The following is a 24,313-nucleotide window of genomic DNA, read 5'->3' on the forward strand; positions in this document are numbered from 1 at the left end:
GGCACAAGAAGGAGGGTGGAGCCTCCCTCCTCCCCAGCTTCTTTTGGAACAAGTGCATCCTTGACACATCTGCGATGTTCTAATGGGAAAGCCATGGAGCCAGCGTGGAGAACTTTTATAACACAGCTACATGCAGGATGATCAGAAAAGGGAAACAAAATTAATCACATCTGCAAGTAGGAAGATTTGTGTCCTGGAGCACAGTCAAAGCATCCCCTTGCTGCTGCGGGCAAGCCTGTCCCTGCTGCTGCAACATACTTCACTCGACCCTATGACAAACACTTCTTGCAACTATGATGTGCAGAATAAATGCTTCCACAGAGCCACATGGTACAGTAGAAATCAATGTGCCAGAATAAAGGTTAAACCAGACTTGCAAGAACTACTAGACCCTTCCAGGGACCACTTGAGACCATGCTGAGCACCGGATTACAACCCTGCCCTTTTCAGACTCACTCACTCAGCTTGCTTCCCCGCTCCAAACCTGCGACACGCTGTCACAATTAACACCCAGACAAAGTCAACTTATCTCCCCAGTGCCTCATAACACTGTAAGATAAATAAGCATTTCGGAGAATTATTTTCAAATTGCAAATATACTTGCTTGTAAAAGTCACCCAACAGTTTCTTTACAAACTAGCACATCGTCAGACATAGCCGTTTCATCTTCCTATGTCCAGATTGTCATGGCATTAAAGTTAAGAGAAGAAAACCCATTCGTTGTGAACTTACGAAAAACAATGTACAGCGCTGTCTGAATTCAAGTCTACACAGCTCACAACTGAGTTCCTATCCATGCACACTCTTTCTCTCGCATTCTCAAAATAATATTTACTATTCTCCAAAAGCTATGCACCGTTACAGGGGAGACTGCAGGGTAAGAACGCTCAGGGTTACAGGCAGCAAAGTAAGCAAAGAAGGACAAATCTAGAGGAATTCAAGGATAAAAGAAAGATGCATCATAGGAGCAATCAAAAAGCTTTTTCTTGATTCGATAGGAAAAAAGTTTTTCTTTCTCATGAAAGGCATTCGGTGACTTACCGGCTTCGGCATTTAGCAGGCGTAAGGGGCAGTTTGAAAAAGGTCCGGTATCCCCACCCCCTCCCCACTCCGGGACTGTCTTCCTCTTGATCCGTCAAGTCTGTAATCTCAAAGTCAGGATCGGGCACTCCTCGAACATGTTCTCTGCAGTTACATGATGGGGCAGGCTCCACCGTCACAGCCCAATATCCAAAGAAGAAGAAAGTTAAGACACTGGATTCAATTAGCCTCTCTGCCTGCTGCCCGATTCCCCAGCCGCTCGCTAACTGCATAAGTTGTAAGAAAGGCATAAGTCATCAGCTCTAAGCAAATCTCCTATTCACCACAAGGAAAAAAGGGAGTGTTGTGCATGGCCAACAATCCCTGTTTTCACTGAGGAAGGCTCTCTGACCTCCTGCTGGCCTCCAGTTCCTTAATTGCTGTCTATGGAATTCCAGAGAAAGAAAGAAAGAACGCGAGAATCTGAGCAAATCCAGGACAAGGACTAGCCCTTAAAAGTGACTGAACTTAAAAAAAGATCTCTTTTGCAGATATTCTTCCAAACCTTTCCTGAAGGGAGTGGTCTCAATTGAAAATAGACACCTTCCAGGGGCTATTTTTGAAATTACTGAATTAAAACTTATGATTTTGGTTTTTTCCCAGAGTTGTCACTTTCTCTCTCCCCACTCCCTTTTCTATTTTAACCACGAGAGTAAACGTAGGCTGTTTCCCGGTCACTGAGGCTTCTAAAACTGTCTCCCCAAATCGCTTCAAGGATCGTTTCAGGGCAGCTGAGTTCTCTGGCATTCTGAAAGCATGAGCCTGGGGACTGTGTCACAAGATGACCGTTTAATTTTCTCAGGGGTCTCTGGGGAGCGCCAGGCACATGCTGTTACTTAAACAGAGCATCGTCTAAACAACACAGGACTGAAAACCCATATAAAGCCTCCATGACGTGGGCTGCGAGTCATGTCTATCTTTCCAGGGCTGAAATCATTCAGTCCTAAGTCATTTATTCCCCCTGCACAGTCTGAGCCAGCGGTCTCTCCCATTGTGTGGCTCTTATGTATTATGCATGGGCCGGTCTCTTCGGAGGACATCGCAGAACACAATGAGTACTAATGACCACCTCTCCTTAAAAAAACAGGAGGTTAGATATGGAGGGGATCAGAGGTGCCTAAACAAAGAGAAAAAGTGGGTATTGGAATCTACAGCTCCCCAGTGGAAGGTCAGGGTTTACCTTGCAGAGATCCCAGGTTCTGGAGCGGACTGCCAGCACCCCCTCCCCTCTCTGGGCCCAGCCTGCCCTTCTTCCCTGGCTGGCTGGCCTCGCTCACTCTTTGGCAAGAATTGCATCAATCCCACGCTCCCCCAAGTCTTCTGCCCCAGAAGTGTCTCCTCCCATCCTTCATGGAACTTCCTTTTCTTTTTCCCTTTAGGGTTTGCCACAGCTTCCCTGTACTACCCAGTTCCCCATTCAACAAGCCGCTGCTCCCACACACTTTGGTTTACAAACTCCCTTTCCCACAGCCAGCTCGGGACCACACATGCCCCAAATCAAACCATGGCAGGTACTTTTCCAGTGCCAGTGCTGTACGTCCAAGGATGAGAATTTACCAAAGGCCCTCCATTCCCAGGTACTGTGCTTAGGGTTTACATGCATGACCCCATTTCACAGACAGCACGGCAGGGGATAATTTGGAACTTTGTGGGTTTGCTCCCTACACTACTCTATGTTCACTTAGAACTCCTCAAGACTGTCAGGAGAAGACCTGATCGAATCTTCTTGTTACATAGGAGAAACTAAGAAAACGAGTATGCCCCAGTGGGGATGGGGTCCAAGGAAGAGGATCAGTCCTGGGCCCCTGGAGATAGAACAACCCAGGTTTCATTTCCAAATCTTCCAGCAACTCATGTTACTTCTAGGGGTCCAAGGATTCCTCCACGAGTGACTTTGGCATAATGATATTTACCCTACAAGGCTGTTGTTTTTAAAATTATGTGCACAGAATCAACAGCTGGAGTTTGGTAATGCTTATTACCTCTGCGGTCTTCTATTTTATTATTGATTGAAGTTCAAACAGTGCTGATTTTAATTCTTACAAACTGCTCTTTTGAGTGCTGTGGAAAGAAAAGCAAGGACAGCTTTCCCACATAAAAGCTGGGAACTCGTGACATTTGAGGGTGGGTGGTACAGGCTGCTGAGATGCCAAGAGGCCAGACCAGGATTAGGAGCTAGGACTCTGCCATGAAGCAGATGCAGGTTCTGATCCCACTTGTGGCCCTTGGGAAGAGTGGGTGGCTTTGAGCATGTTTCTCAACTTCGCTCCTTTCTAAAATAGGCAACGAGAAGCGACCTGGGCTCTTGGGAGGAAGGAAGGAGCCTGGCGTGCGAGGCCTAGTGCCTGGTAGGTTTGGAAGCCCCAGGTCAATGCGAGACCCAGTGAGGCTCTGGAGCAGACTTATCCAGACACCAAGATGAAGGTGGAGGGAAGAGCATCTCGTTTTCCCTGCCTGCCCCACTCCTCAGAGCCTGCTGAAGAGAATGGGAAAGAGGGCTGACATTGCATACACCTTTTCAATGTCATTGCTGCCACCTCTTGGAGGACAATTCAGGGTATTCATAGAGCTATTCAAAACTGGGCTCCAGTGGAGACAACATGGACTTGTCTTTCAGAGGCCGGAAGCTCTGCAGGGACAGGGACCTGGCCTCTTTCTGCTCCTCTTGTATTCACAACGCCTCGTCAGTTCCTGCCCATACGCGAGCCCTCAATAAATATTTGTGTAATTGGCAAGGAGTGAAGAAGTTTCGACTCTACAGCCCCATAGCTCCCAGGCCTCATAGTGTGACATGGTAAACTGGGAAATTTGAAAACTAGACTGGGCCAGGCCGTCCTGGGAAACTTCCTAACTGGTAGGGAAGAGAACTCGTGAGGGAAGGGCCTCACTAGTTTTGTTCTCCAGGGACTGGACTTGAACTGAACCAGCGCACAGGTTTTACAGATACACAGATTTGAGCATCTGACTTCATGAGGTCCCCAGAACAAGGTCCAGAGGGCTCGCTGCGGAACATGCCTCTGTGAGCTCAGGTCCCTTCCCTTAGCTCCAGCTTCTGTGCGCTCCTCCCCGCTCCTCAGAAACTATGGGCAGAGGCCCTTCAGAGCCTGCTTCTCAACCCCACACTCCTCACATCATCTCGAGTGCCCCAGGATGTCCTGTGTGGGAGACCTCTGCGCTTGCTGGCTCCTGTTCTAGGGAGAGCTCCACGGCGACCACCCATCTGGAACACCTTCCTGGCCTTCGCCACCCAGCTGCAGTCAACTGAGGACTCTGCACACATCATGCCTCCACTGTATTACCTGGTCCCTCCCTGCACTTCGAGAGGACCATGGACACTTGAAGCCATTTTTTCTATCTTAGGGCATTTATTATCTATGTATGGTTATACACAATACATATTTAATATTAAAAAATTGGCAAATGTAGAAACACATAAAGAAGTAAGAGAAATGGCCTACCCCCACCACATACTCAAATGTGGTAATGTCTTTATTTTGTCTCCCACTTCCCAACACACACACACACACACACACACACACATTCCGCCCTTATGCTTATGCTTCTGTACAAAAAGGATAACATTTGACCTTTAGCTTTCCTACCTTCCATAGACACAGTGTTCCCAAAGACTCCTCAGATGAATACATGGTCTAAGTTGAAACAACACACCTGCCTGTAATAGCACTTCCTCCATGAGACCTTTGGTGCTCTGCAGGTTCCTCCAGAGAAATCCAGAATTCTCTGTGGATACTACTCAAGGTGCTATAAATCCCACTTGGTAAAATTACCATGTGTGGAGCATTTTCTCATGTCAACAAATAGAATACAAAAATATAATGATAATTTAATTGCATTCCATCACAGAAGCATTTACTTAAGTCATGCCTCTCATTGGACATTTCTGTGTTTCTCATGCTCAACATTATAGCAATGCCCAGTGAACACTTTGGGGTAAAATTTCTAAAATGTAACACATTCTTTTTAGAAAATAGATGATTGGCAGGGCAGGGGTTGTGGCTCAGTTGTGGCTCACCTAGCATGTGTGAGGCACTGGGTTCGATCATCAGCACCACATAAAAAAACAAATAAATGAAATAAAGGTATTGTGTCCATCTATGATTAAAAATACTTTTAAAAAATAGATGACTGGACTGTAGAATTGGTGAGTAAAAACATATCTTTAAGACTTTTGATACATATTAATGACTTGCTCTGAACATGTATTATTTAAAAATCTCACAAGCAGTAAAAAGGGTGTCTGTTTCCTCACACTATCGCCAATAGCGGGCATTGCCACATTCTCTTCTCTTAGACAAATAAGAATAGCACCTATGCTGGTGCTAAGTAGACCTTTCCTGGTGGAATTGAAAGAATGAATGAATGAATGAAAGAATGAAGGAACTGATCCAAGGCATTTGAAAAGGCAGGGACTACAAATCAGACAGCTGAATCCCTAGCTTTAGAAGGTGACAGTTGAGAAAGTCGAGGGGTAGGGGGAGCTCCAAGGCAAGCTCAGAAATGCATGTGCTTCACGTCAGCTGCACACATGAAAAACAGACACAGGGACTGGGGTGTGAAAGGACTCACCTTTGGCTGGGGACACTGAGGCATGTCACTGGGAGGGCACTTGTCTCAGGTTTGGGGACATTCTCATATTCCTAAATAAGCCTGAAAGTCCAGTGTTTGCATAGTCCTGAGGCCCCACTCCTTTGTGCCCAATCTGACCTTAGATGCTCGTCTTTCTAGAGGGACAAAGAAGAGTCTGGCTGATGCTGTGCCTTATAAACAGCATGTGACAGCAATCAGCAATGGCTTCCCAGCCCCTCCTCTTCTCCAAGCTGGATTTCATAATCTCTCCAACAAGCCTGATCTCTCTCCATGGTCCAAGAAGTGATGCATTCAAGGTCCCTCCCTACCTTGGGGGCAGCATTACCGTCTCTAGCTGGTTATGTTCAAAATTTTCCCAATTGTGAGGACTGAGCATCGTCCAGCCACCACAGGGGTCTCTGGTCATAGTCATTGAGTTGATGTGTCGTTCTCTGTGTTTACAAAAAAATTAGTCTCACTGTGTTTAAAGAAGTCATATTCAGTTAAAAATGTGTAACTCTATTAAATACAAAACACATTGTGGGTTTTTTTCCCCCTCTTTTATCACGAAGAAGTCAGGGAAGGAGACTCATCGGTTTAGTAAGAAATATTTTGCTTATTAGATGGTGACATCACTGCCTCTGAAACTGGGAGATTTTTGTCAGCATATGGAAAAAAAGATGAGATTCCATTCTTGTCCCAGAGGTGCCGTGTAACACTGAAATAATTTCTCTGGCAGTTTCAAAATTAACTAGTTGTCACCAGACTTGAAGAAAGAGGAAGATGAGTAGGCGGAGGCAGAAGAGGAGATAATTATAGGATACTTTTATTTGGAAAAAGTATGTGAGAATTTGAGGTAATATTACCATCCCCTAGGGGCAAAGACTTGTCAGCACTTAATTCACTTAAGAAACTTTAAAAAATTAATGATGAACCCAAAGGAGTAGCAAATGGATGTTCCCTTCCACAACAAACTCTATTCTATTTTTTTAAACCCGTGAGCTTTGAATTGCTCTTAACCACCCCAAATAATGTTGCTACTTTCCCCCAAAAGGAGTAGAGTAGGAAAAAACAGAAGATGTCAGGAATCCTACTATCAAGTCCACAGTGACTCAGAACACAGGTGAACCCGCTCGCCCCAAATCTGCAAGTGGTCAGGGAGCAAAGAAATAAGTGCCTTTCAGCTCCTGAGGGGTGGGGTGGGGTGGCGGGTGGAGGAGAGAGGGCTGAATTCCTTTCCATCTGTAAATCTTCGGGAGATTTTTCTGTGTGGAATTATGTCACCCTGCCCATAGGTTAAGGAACCGGCTGTCCATATTAAATAGGCTACAGTAACAAAGTTAAGGTAGAAAGGGGTGCTGGGCAGGTTGTCCACAGCTCTGCAGGACCCTCTCAGGACTGGAGTGGCGGACCAACATGCACCTAAGGTGGGAGGCACCCCAAGCCCCTCAATGCCAAGTACATGGGACTTTCCCGTGCCACGGAGGAGGGATGACTCAAAGAAGCACTGCCAAGTGGGGCAATTACACATGCGTTGGAGTCTCCAGTTTCTGGAGTTAATGAAGTGTTCATCCCCAGAGCGCTCAGTGTCCAAGGGGATTGGGTGGTGTTACAAAGTCACATTACTTTTATGGCATCTCAGCCTGACTGACTCATGGATCAGGCATGATGACTTCTTGGACAGGGCTGCCAAACAACTTTGTCTAGGCAGATGACGATGTAGAAATACAGAATCGACGGGGCCAAGTGGTCATGGAGGGAAGGTGTATGCACTAAGTTCCTTCCTCCAACCCAAATTCCTGCCACCAGGTCAGCAGTCATCTGTCAAAGCTAGAAGTAGACTGTCACCCCAGAGTCACAATCTACAATCTTACACTGATCCTCCCTCTGTCTGCAGAATGAATAATAAACAAATCTACTTCAAGTTCCAAACTGAAGCCATCTAGGCTGAATCCCTACCTTCTAAAAGGAGTCATTTAGAGCTGGGAAGACTGATTGTCATCTGACTGATAAAACTACCAGGCACAATCTCTGCCAAACACTGAACCACGGAATGTCTTTCTCACAACAACTAGAAAAACGAACAACAGCCCTGTTTCTCCAAAAAAAGTTCCCAAAATCTAGCAAAGATATTCCACCAAGAGCAACCAAACAAGGAAAGGTACATGTCCCAATGTATTAAATGTAAACCCTCCATGGTCAAGGTAAGGAAGGAATTCCTGAAGGCCCCGACTTCTCCAAAAGCCAGACTGGCAAAAGTCCAGAGAATTCTTTCATGTAAGACCAAATCTGGAAGGAAGGGGAGTGCACGGCCTCTTCCCATCTCGATGGCTACTGGGCAGCAAAGAGTGATGTGAGGGAAGTCGATGGTGAGGCTGATCCTGACTGAAAGTGAGCCTGGTTCAAAGGAACTCACTAGAACTGGAGAAGTGAAGGAAGGGTGGCTCTGCCCTGCCAATCACCCACAAACCACATGACTTGAACTTGCTACAGCACCTTGGACAGTCTCGGGAGAGAGAAGGCAGAGCACAGGTGTCCCAGGGGAGAACACATTCTGCCATGCCTCTGGCCACTCATCAGGCCCCAGCAGCAACACACAGAGAAAAGCTCTCAACTATTATCTTGGAAAAAGGGCAGATCTGAATGGCAAAGGGTCAAAAATTGGCCATTCTTACATGAGCACAAATAGAAAATGTGACCAGTGCCACCCAAGAATGATCAAGGTAAAAAACACATGACAACTATTCAAATAAATATGAGAGAGAGAGAATGAGAGAATGAGAAAATGAGAAAGCATTGAAAAAAATCAGATCTTCCGATCTTGTATCTCTACCAGGAGAAAATAAAAGGAGGTAAAGAAATTCCTAATTGTTTCACTGTATAAAATAATTTAATAAGAACATGAATGCAATTAAATGAGTCCTCAAGACAAGATATAAAACATGAATGAGTTAAAAGACCAAGACATCCAATACAGAACAAATTCCTAAATAAGAATGAGCAAACACAGAATGGATCTCCTGGAAGCTAAAATACAAACAAAGGGAAAAGTTTCATGTTACTTGAATCACTTTTCTCATACGACCCAAATTTTAAACTTACCCAGTTCCTCACCTAGACCTTGGACCTGCTGCTCCCTTCACCAGACCTGCACTTCTCTTCCATCCCTGGAGAACTCCTACTCTGTCACCTTGCCTGGGGAGGCCTCCCCAATGGCTCACCAGGGCTCAGTGGACTTCCCGTGTGCACCTTCACACCAGGTGGGTGCAGCCCAAGTGAGTCCACAATCATGCCATCCATTTCTTTGTATTCTCTTTTCAAACACAACTGTGTGCACAGGAACCAGCACACAGTAGGTACTCAATAAATGTTTGCTCAATGAATGAATAAAAGAATGCTTGAGATGACATTCTTTCATCTACTCTCTGGGCCAAAAAGTGGGTTACATCCTTTTAGGAACTATTATGCAATGCTACTAGCATAATACTAGCAATAGTACAGGGAGCCTGAACTGCCAGAGAGGAGGTGGTGTGGTAAGAAAAGGAAGAGGAAGATGGGCAAAGAATAAAAGACAGTAGAAGGCAAAGGGATATTTTCATAGAAATTATTATGTTGAATTAGAATTAAGATATCAATTTCCAAATGAGTGCCATTTTCTGATGACTGATTGTTATTCTAGAGCTTTGACATAAGAGGTAACTGTGGTGACAAAATTCAAATGGACTCTAAACAGGTGATGGGCAGCCTACGATCTCAATGGGCTGGCTTAGGACCCAGCTCACAGGATCAGGCTTACTGGATGCTCCGTCTGGATCCTCTCCATGAGCCACAAGAGGGCCTGGTATCTTTCCAATCCACCCTATAAGTATGGCTTGGCACGAGAGCATATGATTTAATGAGAAATAGACATGACGAATCAATAAGAACCAATGATGGAAATCCTCTCTTATCCTCAAACTCCCTGAGGTGGCTCCCAGAAGCAAAATAAGAAACTGCTACTGCAAACTGAAATGCCAATTCCTAACCCGATTCAGATTACACCTATACTTAGACATAATAAGTTAACGGGGGGAAGTGGTATGTAGATCTTATTTGATAGTCATGTATCAGGTTCAATATATGAAAGTGACATTTTTATAGGTCAGAAGCTGACTATCTGTACAATTTCATGGGGCTTAACCTCATAATAAAAAAAGAGACCAAATTAAATCCAAAAGTTATACGAGGTTAAAAACTTTTATAATAGACATCTCCAGATTATGTAGTACCTGCACATGTTGTTGGTATTTATTTGTATTCAAGTGGCCCTTGATATGTTGAGGAGGGTCTGCAGGTACTACCTTCAAGGCCCTGTAACTGCACAAACTGGTGAAAACAGAGACATAGCCAATTAGTTTGCAAAGAGTCAAGCTTCTGGTTATTTCTGCACCTCTGGTGAGAGTGTCCTCCAACATAGCAGGTGTACAAGCCACACCTACACACTTAAAGAAATCACCCTCAACACTGAAACCCCAGATGATTTCAGTACAATTCACCCCTCCTGAAGTCCACCTACGGCCAAACATGCTTGCTAAATCACGTGAAGCCATCCCTAGATCCACTCACATCAAAGTGAGTTGTCTTCTGAAACAAAAAAATGCTTATGCACTTTGTAAAAGTATAACTACGTAATCAAGCACTTTTGTTAAAAAAGATTTGTTCTGACCAATCTATCTACTGATACGTAAACTTAATGGCATGTACAAAAATAGCTCTTTTAGGAGAACTCAAGAATTTCAAGACAGCTACTGGGAAGGGCAGAAGATGTTTATACAGAGTAATGGGAGCTAACATTCACTGGGGATTTGCACTCTGGGCCATTAATCCTTGTGATACCCTGAAGGAATGGGTAGGATGGACCTGTCTTCTAGGTAAGGAGACTATAGCACAAAGATGAGTGACCTGCCACAGAAGCAGAGCTAGCAGGTGGGAGGGAGGGTGGGCTCTGGGCCCAGGTCTGACTCACGTCTGAGCTTAACAGGCCCCTCTCCTGCCCACGTTGGGCAAATGCCTGATTTCCAGAGGTTGGTTAGAGGCAAGTGCCTCCTTCTCATCTCACTGTGTTTCAACATGGTGATCTTAAGGGACTCATCAAATACATGGCCTCAAACTTTGGCCCCTGTCCCAGGGAGTAGGCTGGGAATGGGAGTGGGCAGCAGGGAATACATGACAGGAAGTCACCAAGCAACAGCTCTCAGTCAGCTTAGATCCAGTTGGAACACATTTCTTATTTCTCAAAAGACCTCACTGTATATGTTTTTCCAATGGATTGATTTTGCCTCTTAATCTTACCCTAAACTGGACACCTAGGGAATCACTACTTTTATCCTTTTAGTAAGAATTTTAATATGTCCCTATTTTACTATCATTTTAGTTTCAAAATTACCATTTATGAAAATACTGGTAATATTTCTTTTTGTATATTCCCACCCAAACATATAAAGTGGAAATTCACAGAAATTACTCATAAAAATCAGAACAACCATCTGCAGACTTTAAGTCTGCATTAAAAGACCAGAATCAATAAAAGTTATTTTTAACATAGTTACACCTAGAAATATCTAGAAAAGGATTAATTATTCTGGCACAACATAACTTAAAAGTGGTATGAAGAATTGCTGAGCTGGGGATGCAGTTCAGTGGTCAAGTACTTACCTAGAATGGGCCAGTCCCAGGTTCTATCTCCAGCCCTGTAGAGTATTGCTGATATCTGTTCTAAGAACTCAGAGCATAAATGTCCTTTGGCAACTATCGCTAGGCCTCTTTTCTACTTTCTCAAGTGAAATGAGTAAATTCACCTTTACTTATTTATTTATTTTTTAACTAGGTTGCTCACTAAGTTGCTGAGGCTGGCTTCAAACCTGTGATCCTCCTGCCTCAGCCTCCCAAGATATTGGGATTCCAGGCATGCACTACCTTGCCCAGTTGAGTAAACTCACCTTTTGTGTGAGAAATAAAATACTAAAGCACATGTCCAACCATCCCATTGTTAAGTCTAGCACCATTAAAACTTTAATAAGTAGAATGATTTTCTATCCATAAATTAAAAAACAACAACAACAACAACAAACTTGTCATTTAGAACTCTTTTAGGTTGAAATCATCAACACTCAGATCTATGAAAGAATTCCCTAGAAAAGAAACACAAAGGAAAAAGTAAACACCAAGCAAAGGAAACCACTTATTCAGAAATGTGAGTTGTTTCTACACTTGGAATCTATCCTCTCTTAAATTTCCTTACCAGAAAACACAATGATGTAAGAAGACAGCGGAATCAAGGCCCACCATTTTTGTAGCAAAATGGTTCCTATATCGCCAACTTCATGACCATGGCATACATGCATTTTCACATAATTTATGTATCGAACAAATTACACCATCCACATCATGAAAATATGGAAATAACACTTTTTTACTTGCCAGGAGTATTTATAGGTGGGAGATTTTGTAAATTCATCATGTGCTGACATAAAAAAGTCTTCCTTCAGGTTATGTAGGATGACCTCAGTGACATTGGTGTTTATGTTTTCTTTGAACACCTTTAAATAATAAAAATAAGACTGGCTGGGCAAGGTGGCACACACCTGAAATCCCAGCTACTTGGAAAGTTGAGGCAGAAGGATCCACAAGGACAGTCTGGGCAACTTGGTGAGATCATGTATCAAAATAAAAATGAAAGAGAACTAGGGATGTAGTTCAGTGGTAGAGCACCTGTGGGTCCAATCCCCAGTACCATTTGATAGATAGATAGATAGACAGACAGACAGACAGACAGACAGAAAGACAGATAGATAGATAGATAGATAGATAGATAGATAGATAGATAGATAGATAGATAGATAGACAGACAGATAGATACAGATAGATAATAGAGAGACAATCAAAAAAATTTCCAACAATTTTTAACTTACACACATTTTCTAAAAATTCCTCTGGTTTTAAAAAATATATTCAAAATAAACACATCAAGAATATCCCATTTAAAAAAAAAAAAAAATCAGGTTCAACCCAGAATAGCAGACTCCAAAAACAGCATCACGGATATACTCATTGAAGGCTCTACCATCTGCTTCTCAAAGGAGTCAAAACTCAAACTCCTTAGGGCCCCCGGAAGCACGTGCACTAGTCTCCCACCACAGTCCATAAAAGCGATTGCATCGTTAGCCTTTCCTTCCACCATAACAGAAGCTAAGCCCTTCTCTGCAAGAACCACAAAAAATGAACTGCGAGGGATGACCCGGTTTCTGCACATACTAGAATTGCTAATTGTCTTTCAGAAAGTTCTAGTTCAGAACTAAAGCTGTGGGAACCTCTCCTTCCAAAACATCATATCTGAGTCATCTGGCTTATTGAAGACAATGCCTGTTATTGATACAGGTGAGGAGGAGGAGGAGAAGAGGAGAAGACACCGATCACTAAGTAAACCTTGCTGCTGAAGAGGGACAAGTTCAGGGATTCCAATTTTAGAAAGTGCCCCAAACTTTTAACAGATGCCAACAGAAACATCCTAGAATGGGAGATATTTTAGTTGAGACCTTCAAAGTCCTCAATCAAGGAGTCACTTAAAATGGCATTTTGTAAAAAAAGCAAAACAAGTGGCCACGTGGCTTTCTGTCTGTCTGCTACCTCAAACTTTGGACACAGTTCAACCATGTGGCTCTCCGGCACCTCAAACCACGTCAGTGGCAGTATGTGTATCTGGCAGAAAGGCTGAAGAGATGCACGTGGATGGAAGGCATTAGTGTAGCACCACAGTTCATTTTATAACTTGAGCCGCAGAGGTATTTCCCAGTTCTTTAAATCTCCCCAAATGCAAAAGTGACCGCTTCTGAAAGACAGGCTTTACAAAATAACTCACTTCACAAACACACGTCACAACAGCAGCTTCACACTGCCAAAGAACTCCAGCTCCAGAAACACAATGACCACTTTGGGGGGAACATGCTTTATATGAAGTGAAGCAAATGAACGAGAACCAAATATGTGTTGGCAACAGACTGTTAAGCGTTCTCGTACTTTTGCTGTCATTGCTGTTGTTTTAATTTATTTTTTATACATTACACATTTTTAAAATAATTTAAGTAATGTCATTATCAAGTGCATGGATTTGGCACGTTTTGGAATGACTTCAGTGCAAACATTTTCAATGATATCAAGCACCAGGAACAAATCACCAACTCTTACCTACCAGCTTTGCAAAAGCATAAAACAAATGATTTAGTAAGATTTACATCTTGAGTAAAAAGCTATGCAACCTAGTGAGGCAGAAAGCATGATTTCTTTAAATGTTTTCTTAACAAGAAGGTAAACTGAACCTCCAGGCACCAAGCTGATAGATAGCAGAGAGCAACAGCTCTTATAACCTTTCCCCTGGCAGAAAACAAATGAACATAAAATTACTAATATAAATTAAAAGGAAAACTTTAAACATTCAATGTTTAACAAGGAATAAAGTTAAGGTCTCCACCAAAACCCCTCTTTAAAATGCTAACACTCCCAACAGAAGTTTATTATTAATGAGAAACAGCGCAGAACAGATTCTCTTTTGGCAAAGAGAAAGCTATTTTTCACTTCCCCTGGTAACTATCTTTAGTACTTAACACTCTTGGAAAGGAGGAATGTGCCTATGGATTTATTGTGAGGCAACACGCAATTATCTAATGTCAGTTGTGGGGGTAGGGGAGCCTATGAAATCAGTGCAAATGAAGTCCTAAGGCATGTCAGACATCAATATAGGCATTGAGGTCTGGTGACAAAGGCCTTATGATCCCCGAAGCTTTCATGGCCTGGGCATTCCCAACCAGAGCCAGTGGGCTATTTACATCTCAGTATAGAAAAGAATCGATAGAAAGCTGAAAATTGCCTAATTCATGGCGGCCAAAGGAGGACACAGTGGGAATTATCTGATATTAACTGCTCTGCTATGGAGGCAAATCCAGAATAGTGAGAAAGAATGTTCTGGATGGGAGTATTTCAAGCTGACTCACCATAAAAATACAGGAAAGGCTACAGTAAGACAGGAGCAGCAAGCGTCAGACACATTAGGTTTGCGATGACGTTCAAGCAAACTTCAGTGATGGTGGAAGTTGACTATAGTTTTGAAAGGCAAGACTCAATGGAGGAAGTCAAGGAGCCAAGTGCACAGGGTAAATAACGCTTCAGAAAACTCCCTTCATTAACAGCCACATTCTCATCAGCCACTCTCAGCTCCAAGAAAGGACACACTGTTTTCTTTTTCCTTTTTTGGTACCAGGGATCAAACCCAGGGGTACTTACCCACTGAGCCACATCCTCAGCCCTTTTCACAGTGTTATTTAGAGACAGGCTTTCACTAAGTTGCTTAGGGCCTCACTAAGTAGGAGAGGTTGGCTTTGAATTTGCAATCTTCCTGCCTCAGCCTGCCAAGCCACTGGGATTACAGGCATGCACCTGTGCACCCCTGGGCCTGGCAGAAAATGTCACTCATGTGGAAGTTTGTACCCTAATGGAGGGAGCGTAGGATTACGTCTGGTCCTTCATCCAATGACAACAGGCTGAGCTTATTTTCAAGCCATATAGAGAGACAGTTTGGCAAGAAGTTAATAGTGGAAATGTGGACGTGGCGTGTCAAACTCCTATGCACACGTGGGGTTGATCTGGGGCTCTGCACTAAAGGGCAAGTTTTGTCAGGGCAGGGCTGCCTCTTTCTGCTTCACTTTTGTACCCAAACTCTAGCACTATGCCTGCTACATGGCAAGGGTTCCATAAATGTCTCCCAAATGAACAAATGCAGAAATGCTCCAGAGAATAAAATGCCCAACCCTTAAGAAGAACCAATTTCATTCTGTGAATTTATAGCTAAGTGATGGCTATGATTAACCCCTGAAAGGGGTCCAACAAACCAGAATGTAATGATTCTTCCTTAGCCTCTTGTAAAAAATGCTTACAGCATTCAACATACATTTACTTTTTCCTAAACGAGACAAGAATCTCTCCTTGCAGGCTAAGCATATGAGGTTTTAACACAGTTCTATGTGCAGACAAAGTCTTCTAACTTCCCTGACTCAGATGCTGTTAAATCAGGAGAGTATACAGTGGGTCTCATACACAAAGAGCCACTCTGGACAAATGGATCTGTTTTCTTGCCTGAGTTGGGTTTGAATCACACTGGTCCCGAGTTACTGTATTTATTCTTCAGGATTCTTTAGGTTCACAATTTAAATTATGTTAGTCTTTAGAACTTGGGATAAAAGACCAAAAAGGCACAATGTAAACCATGGACATGGTTCTTTTGATTACCTCATAGTCCCAGGACACAGGGCTGGCTGGCCTATGACACATTTATTATTATAAATGGTAACGTCTCAGTCTCTTTCACACAGAAGCAAACTGGGCAGGGCTTTTGATCTCATAATCCTTGGGGCACCCTGGTCCTTGTTTCAGGAAATTAGGAATAAGAAGGAACTAAGAGGGTTCCTTTCACTTCTGATAAACCACCATTTGTTGCTTAGATGCAAAGAAAGGTAAAGATTCAATCTGCAGTCGCAAAACATAAAACCTGCTCTTAAAGCAGCCAGGAAGCATGAATGCTCAAATATAACTGTGTTTATTAAACATTTCAACATGAGCTGGACACTGGACTAGGTGCTCACTGGAGAGACAAAGAACACAGCATGCCTGTCTTGCTCGCAGAGCTTGTGATTTCCAAGAAGCCAGGAAATGTACAATGATTTCTGATATGCTAGGATAACTGTTTAGGGTTGACGTATAAATCTACCTTAACAAAAGCACAGAATAGGAAGCAATAAATACACTTGAGGAGGCTAAGGAAAGTCAGAGTTGGAACCGGGAGTCAGGCTTTACCTTGAAGGATGCATAGGGTCCCACCAGGAAAAATTTGGAAGATATGTTTTAGGTAGCAGAAACTGCATGTGGTAAAGCACTAAGTTGGTCCAGTAATGTATGCAGGGTCCAATGTGGTTGGAGGAAAGGGCACAGGGTGTAGGGTGAAGGATCAGATCGGAGAAAATGATCAAAGCCAGATCACACAGGGCTTTGAGTGGGCCAAGAAGTTTGGAATTTATTTATAGAAATGGGAAACCTTTAGGCTTTCTTGAAACACACGATTGTGAGAAAAGAGGTATGTTTTAGGGCGTGGACAAGAGGCTGGGACACAGAGGAAGAGTTGCTTCCAAATTTTAAGGAAGATAAAAACTAACAAGCTAAACAAAACATCTGTAGAAAATATGGAAAAGGATAACCCCCTCCATTCCTTATCCACACAGTTTTGTCATGGTACCATTAAATGTCTACTTGAAATTCTGGAGCTTCAATTCCTATAATCCCTGTGAAACCCCTACTTTAAAAAGCACTATGTTGGTCACATTAAAAACAGCACAGATAACAAAATTCATCAAAACCAAAGAGGAAGAAGTCAGATTATGTCTTTTTGCAAATGATATACTCTTACATGTAGAAAATCCTCACACACACACACACACACACGCACACACGCACACAGCATTTAAAAGAAGAAAAACATATATACCCTCAGGACCAAACTTAACCAAAGAATTATACACTGAAAATTGCAAACATAGCTGACATAAATTTAAAAAGACCTAAATAAATGGAAAGATAGATTCATGGATTAAAGAACTTCATATTTTTCAGATGAGAATACATTTTTTTCCTGTAGATTCAATGCAGTTTTTATCAAAACATCAAGGGCACATTTTTTAGAAATAGAAAAATCCATCCTAAAATTCATATGGACTCTCAAGGGACCCCCAACTAGCTAAAACAATCTTTAAAAAGAAAAAATAAAATTAGAGCTCTCATACTTCCCAATTTCAAAACAATATAAAACTGTGATAATCAAAATAGTATGGTACTAGCAAAGTATAGATATCTAGACCAATGGAACAAAACAGCCCAGAAATAAACTCTCACATAGACAGTCAACTAATTTTCAGTAAGGGTAAAGACCATTCACTGGGGAAAGGATGGCCTTTCCAACAAATGGTTCTGAAAAAACTGGATATCCACAAGCAAAAGAATAAAGCCGGACCCATATATTACATCATATGCAAACATTAAAAATGGGTGAAAGATCAATGTAAGAGCTAAAAGCTATGAAATAATTAGAAGCTGAGTACTGTGGTGCATGCCTGCAATCCCAGCAATTTGGGAGGTTGAAGTAGGAGAATCACAAGTTCAAGGCAAGTCTCATGAATTCTGCAAGACCCTGTCTCAAAATAAAAAAATTAAAAAGGCTGGGAATGTAGCTCAATGGTAAAGCATCCTAGGGTTAAATCCCCAGTACCAAAAAAAAAAAAAAAAAAAAAAAAAAAAGACAAAAACTCAAGATGGAACCTTCTTCACAATGATTTTGGCAATGATTTCTAGGGTAGGACAGCAAAACACAGGCAACAGAAGAAAAAATGATATTGGATTTCAAAATTAAAACTTTGGTACATCAAAGTAAAAACACAGCTCATAGAACAGGAGAAAATATTGATAAATCATACATAGAATAAGGGATTCATATCTAGGATACACAAAGAACTATAACCCAACAACAATAACAACACAATTTGAGAATAGGTGAAGGACTTGAACAGACATTTATCCAAACATATACAAATGGCCAGTAAGTACACGAAAAAAATGTTTAACATCCTTATTAATTAGGGAAATGCAAATAAAAACACAAATGGGATAACATTTTATAACCATTAGGAGGGCTATTATCAAAACAAGGGAAAAGATTTTTAAACATTACTGAGGAATGGTAAGAAAATTTGGAAACTTTGTGCATTGCTGGCAGGAATGTAAGATGGTGCAGCTACTACAGAAAATGTATAGTGGTTCCTCAAAAAAATAAGAAATTAAACATAACCAGGTGTAGTGGCATACACCTCTAATCCCAGCTCCTCACAAGGCTGAGTTTGAGGCAACCTGGGCAATGGGATGAGACCCTATATCAAAATAAAAAATGAAAAGGGCTGGGGATGTACCTCAGTGGTTGAGCACCCTGAGTTCAATCCTTGGTGCCACAAAAAGGAAAGAAAAAATTAAACATAGAATTACCATGTAACCTAGAAATTTTTACCAGAGCCATGACCCAGAAGAACTAGAAGCAGGGACTCAATGAGATACTTGGACACTAATGTTCACAGCAGCATTGTTGACAATAGCTAAAAGGTGGAAGCAACCCAAGTGTCCATTGATGGACGAATGGGTAAACAAAATGGTATATACATACAGTGGAACATTATAGATCCATAAAAAGGCATAAAGTTGGATATATGCTTTAATGTAGATGAACCTTGAAAAAATTATTGTGGTTTAAAGTAACCATATACCTGAGGACAAATGTATGATCCCACTTTTATCAGGTGCCTTAAATAGTAAACTTCACAGAGACAGAAAGTACAGTGGTGTTGCCAGGGGCTGGGGGAGGGGAGAATAAGGAGCCATTATGTAATGGGTGCAGAATTTCTGTTGGAATGATGAACCACCAGACGTGGATTGTAGTGCTGGTTGCCTAGCATTGTGAGTGTCCTTAATGAAGCTGAACTGAGCATTTAGAGATGATTAAAATGGTAAAATTTTTGTTGTGTACCCTTTACCACAAACAAGCCAAAGCCCAGCATAAAAGCATGATTCTGTCTATACACAAGTCTCTGTTAGCAAGAAAAGAAGAGAGGCCTTATTTTCAGGCCCAGGGGAGAGCTGGGAGTTAAAGAAAGCAACACTGAGGTGGAAATGGCTCAGGTCACCCCTGAGTGGCAGGGGAGGTTGAGACACCCCGGGCCAGCAAACTCACATTGCAGGTGGAGGAGCCATCGAGAGCCGGGTAGGAGCCGTCTGGCCAGTCCACGGGGTCCAAGGCCGCCGACTGCCGGTGCTGGGCCTCGTACTCCTTGAGCTGCAGCAAAAAGAAGTGGAAAGTTGAAATGGACATCATGGCGGAACGCAGGCCACCATGGGGCTGCAGGGTCACTTTGGGGGCCTTCTTCATGCCACTGTTGGTGACCAAGTGCCAACCCAAGACGAGTCTCCCAGAACCAGAGGAAGAGGAATACCCTGCCCTGCGGGTTTTCATCTAAATCAGACAGACAGGCACAATGGGCCCTTTGTCTCCCGCCTTCCACAGAAAGCCTTGATTTCCCCTCCAACATCCAAAGGCATCTTTCCTCAGTGCAATTTTAAGTTTGAAAACGGAAATCATTTGCAGTGTAGCCTCTGCAACACCTCCAGCATGTGGAAGTCAAAAGCAGTCTCTTTTCAGGAGACAACGGGGGAGATTACAGACGTCTCAGTGACACAGGGAGGAGGCTGAGGCAGACCTAAAACGCATTTCTTGTTCTTGAGAACTTCACCTGATGAGTTCAATGTCACTACCTAACAAGTGAATGGGGTTCACTGGGGACCCTTGAGGATAGGGAGGAAAATGACCAGACAACTGGAATATCTTCAGATACTTAAAGCTTCTGTTTAGAAACGAAGTCTCTGGTTTTTGATAAACAGAAAGGCAAGTGAAATGCCTTAGAAAAGGGAGAAATTTCGACTTAGCAAAATCAGATGAAGAATCTTTGAGAATGGCATGTGAGAAGTTCTAGGTGTGCTTTCATAAAACAGAACTGAGCTCTGCTACTTAGTACAATTAAGTTGTCACTGCATTAAGATTCTATCATAAAGTCATTGTTAGACATGAATTTAAGACATTGATCAAATTATGCTCCATGAACCAAGCAAATGAACAACAGAAATAGCCTGATCCGAAGCCCAGGTGATAGTAACAAGACACGTCTGAACCACTGGAACTGAGGGACGCAGCAAAGCCACCACACCGACCCTCATCCCTCTAGGAGAAAGCAACTTTTCTAAATGTTATTTTTCCCTCAGAAATTCTCTCCTGCACATCTGTGTGGAAGGATGCAGGCAGGATTGATTATTGGGCAAGAGGTTGGACCCAGACACCAAATGCCAGCTGGGAGCCCGGGCAATTCCTTAACCTCTCTGTTTCAATTCCTCCACCCAGAGAGTGGGGAAAATGATCAATCTATCTCACAGACTTGAACCAGAATTCAGTAAAATATGCAGCAAAGCTCTTGACCTCCTGTACCCAGGCAATGGAGCTATTTGTATAGTACTATTATCATTACCCTGTAGTTTCAGATTTTTGAAACCCTCCACGTTCACATCAACACCATATATTCAGACATTTTGTTATTTAGGACAGTAATCATTTTAGTCTTTCTCACACATTAGGGACATTTACATCGTTCTAATCTTTACAGTATACTTAATGCTACACTTATGCTATGTTCTTCCCATGTGGATATGTGGTTTTTGAGATGCTATGTTCTCCCTGCATACTCAGGAAGAGCTGCCAATTGGCAAATGGGATCATTATGGGATTATCAGGTTTTCTTTCCATTTTCACACTACACCTTAGCCTCAACTTACCTGGAACAGCTAAATAAACTTCATTTGTAAAAAAAAGATACAGATTCCTAACCGGTAATCCTCAATAAACTTAGTTTGTTTTTTTTAAATCTAAGTACTTTATTTTCGCTTTTAAACAGGTGTGGTCTTGAGGAACCAAAAAACTTATCATGCTTATCAGATGGATAAATGCATGATATTTAGAACTTAGATCACATTGCATGAGTGGTCTTTAATAGCAGGATTTATATTTTTAAGGAAATACAATGATCACCTAACATTCCCACTCTCCTTTACACCAATTTTCAGTTAAGTTTTCAAAGAACATATTTTTCTAAAACCCAACTCCATCATTGCTGAGTATCATCATGCCAAAACAATTCACAGTATTCTTTTTTACCCAAGGCTTTAAATACAAGTTTATTCCCTATTCTCCTGCTTCACAGCAAACCCCCCCACCCACTACCACACACACACCGAGCCAGATAAATGAATAACCTATAACTTCCCAGAATCTCACTGGGCTTTCTTCACCTTGCAGAGCCATTATAAAGATCTGAAAACCCTGAACTTACTTGCCAAGAACCATGTATATCCTTGAGATTAGTACCTGGACTCCATGTTATTTAAAACCTGCTGATTATCTTGAGCTGCCTAAACTTTTTTTTTTTAACTAATGAGCTTGACTTCTTTAAAACACATATAGTAAATATTCATCACAAAACTATTAGAAAATGTTGAAAATGTCACTAGATTGGATGGAAGTATAGAGTTAATAAAATGTAAAAATCATAAATTAAGTTTGCTATCTTTATAAATTAGGCATGGAAAAAGAGTACAATGCATGTAGTTGAGTGAGCTTCATTCTCTTCAGATGCTTTTGAGGCTTACAATATTGTTTCACACATTAGTAACTTGTAGTCTTTTTCACTTTGATCTTCATTTGTATTGGGTAACTGGGTTTCCAGGGGTGTGAATCATGGCTGTATAATTTACAGTGGGAAAATCATCCATCCATGAGATCAAATTCATACAAATGAAGCCTGATGGACCCAACTGTCTCAATTTGAACACAGGCAAAAAAAAAAAAAAAGAAAAACCTGTGACATCCAGCTCCAATGGTGCATAGGCAAGCTCCTCTGCTGATGGATGTTGTGTCATTATCAATCAGGGTTCATATCCAGAAGTTCTACCCATGAGTCTTTGCAACTTTGATTGATAGTGGAAGGCCTAGGCCACCTGACATCCTGGAGCAATGATACACCTGATACTGCCTGAGGAGTTTGGGTATTTTCATCATGGTTGTTATAAGAGGTCTATCTTATCATTTCTTTTATACAGTGATAGAGTAAATTTAGATTCTCAAGCTGGCCACAAGCTGAAGGAAGCAGAACCTTTGTGCTGACTGTTTTCTGTTCCTGATCACATTCACTTGAAGTGTTTTGTCTCTGGCTAAAATGAATCCCATCTAGGTTCCAGTAATGGAGATGCATGCTGCCCTGAGAAGAGCAATCAAAATAGCATCCCTGCCACTTCATCACCTGTCAAAGGGCACCCAGCCCTGTACGGTGAAGCTACTAAAGTGTGAAGAATGCAACTCTTTCTTTCTCCTGACTGCTTTTTTGGGTTGCCTTACAGACGATATTCTTGAAGTCTTGATGAGCAAGGAGGCTGCATTTGAAACTAGGCAAAGTTGCCCACCCAGCAGCAGCCAGGCGGCATGACAGAAAGCGACAAGCAAGTCTACACCAGGATCACTTTCCCATTCAGTTCACTTCTGATGTAAACAAAGCTAGTTGCTAAAACTACGAGCTCATAAAGCTGTAAGCATTTTTTTTTTCCATTTCTTCCCCAGGTTTAAAAGCATTCTTTGGTTTCTTTTTCAATTATTGAAATATGCTATATAAGTTGGACAAGGTTAGGTCACTTTTTAACATTTTTCTCTTGCTCCAAGAAAACTGGATTAGGTATACCACATGCAACTTCCTTCTCAAACACAGGTGCAGTGAGATGACTGTGGATGTCTTCAGTTTTACTATTAAGCAGGTGCAGAGCATCACTCTTCAGAAGAAAGGTAAACACTGTTATCTGTGAACCTCGATGCAGGTCCACTCTTCTCATATCCGTTTTCTAGAGATTCAGTTGGATTTTCCCCAAATTCTATGGCATCACCAAGGAATGGAACTGGAGGGAAAATGTATGGGGGGCTTTTTGTCTCAGCCAACAGCTGTGCCAGAAGGTCAAGCCCATAGAAAGGAGACAGACCAGGCTGAGCATGAAGGTACAGGAGGTCGGCACGGTGGATGTTGATACCTGTCACCTGCTCCATCACCTGTCCCAGCATAACCTGCTCATCTGCAGTAAACCCAGCCAACACCATCCCTGCCATTGCCACTGCGTTAATCTGCTGGTGACTCTGAAGGCCAAGGTCACTGCCACTTTTCCAAATCCAGAGATGGAGATAGGTCAGCAGATGGGTATCCCAAGGTAGCACTATCTCTCTGGTCTCCTACTAAACCCAGCCCACCCTCCACTCACAGAAGGGCTTTTCCTTGCAGCATTGTTTCAGCAACAAATTTTCTTTTTTAAATTTAAAGCTATTGAGGCTTAGAGTCAGGTATTCTAAACTAAACCCAGTATGCTTATTGAGGTTTTAGACCTTTAAGTTTCCATTTAATGGTGGCTTTGGTTTGAATGTTCCCTGCCAAAAAAAAAAAAAAAAATTCATGTTGAAATTTGGTTGCCCCTGTGGCAGTGTTAAGAGGTGGGCATTGGAATTTGGGAGATAACAGGCCATGAAAGCTCTGCCCTCATGGGTAGGATTAATAAACGGGTGAGTTTAGCCTCCTTCCCCTTCTTGGCCCTTCCACCTTCTGCTGTGTGAGCATCCAGTCTTCCTCCCCTCCAGAGAACACTGCATGCAAGGTGCCCGCCCCCAACACAAACCTACCAGCACCTTTACCTGGACTTCCCAGCCTCCAGAACTGGGAGCCCGTAGGTTCACATTCTTTTCACATTACCAGTCTATGGCGTTCTACTACAGCAGCACAGAATGGACTAACACAAAGCCAAAATGACAACTTATTCAATGGTTTCACAGTAACTTGAAGGCTTCCGTTAGTTTTTAATCCTGTCTATGACTAGTCAGTACAATAAGAAACCAACCATTCAA

At 42.3% G+C, this 24,313-nt stretch overlaps 1 protein-coding gene and 1 long non-coding RNA gene across 6 annotated transcripts in view; one reads left to right on the forward strand and one right to left on the reverse strand.

The window, feature by feature from the left end:
• The window catches only part of LOC306665415, a 461,853-nt gene that overhangs the window by 410,890 nt on the left and 26,650 nt on the right, over positions 1 to 24,313 (forward strand). The gene's annotated exons all lie outside the window — the stretch shown is intronic.
• The window catches only part of SASH1 (SAM and SH3 domain containing 1), a gene marked incomplete at its 5' end in the record, with an annotated part of 289,754 nt that overhangs the window by 37,402 nt on the left and 228,039 nt on the right, over positions 1 to 24,313 (reverse strand). For 4 of the 5 annotated variants that reach the window (XM_079146821.1, XM_079146820.1, XM_079146819.1 and 1 more), the window contains one exon: positions 19,517 to 19,618. In XM_079146821.1, coding sequence (XP_079002947.1) covers positions 19,517 to 19,618 — 102 coding nt within the window. Of the gene's footprint in view, positions 1 to 1,041; positions 6,836 to 19,516; positions 19,619 to 24,313 lie in introns of those variants that run through there. The other variant, XM_079146822.1, reaches the window with a different exon arrangement.

Source organism: Sciurus vulgaris (genome assembly GCF_902686455.1).
Source record: "Sciurus vulgaris genome assembly, chromosome: 7".
Classification (NCBI taxonomy): domain Eukaryota; kingdom Metazoa; phylum Chordata; class Mammalia; order Rodentia; family Sciuridae; genus Sciurus; species Sciurus vulgaris.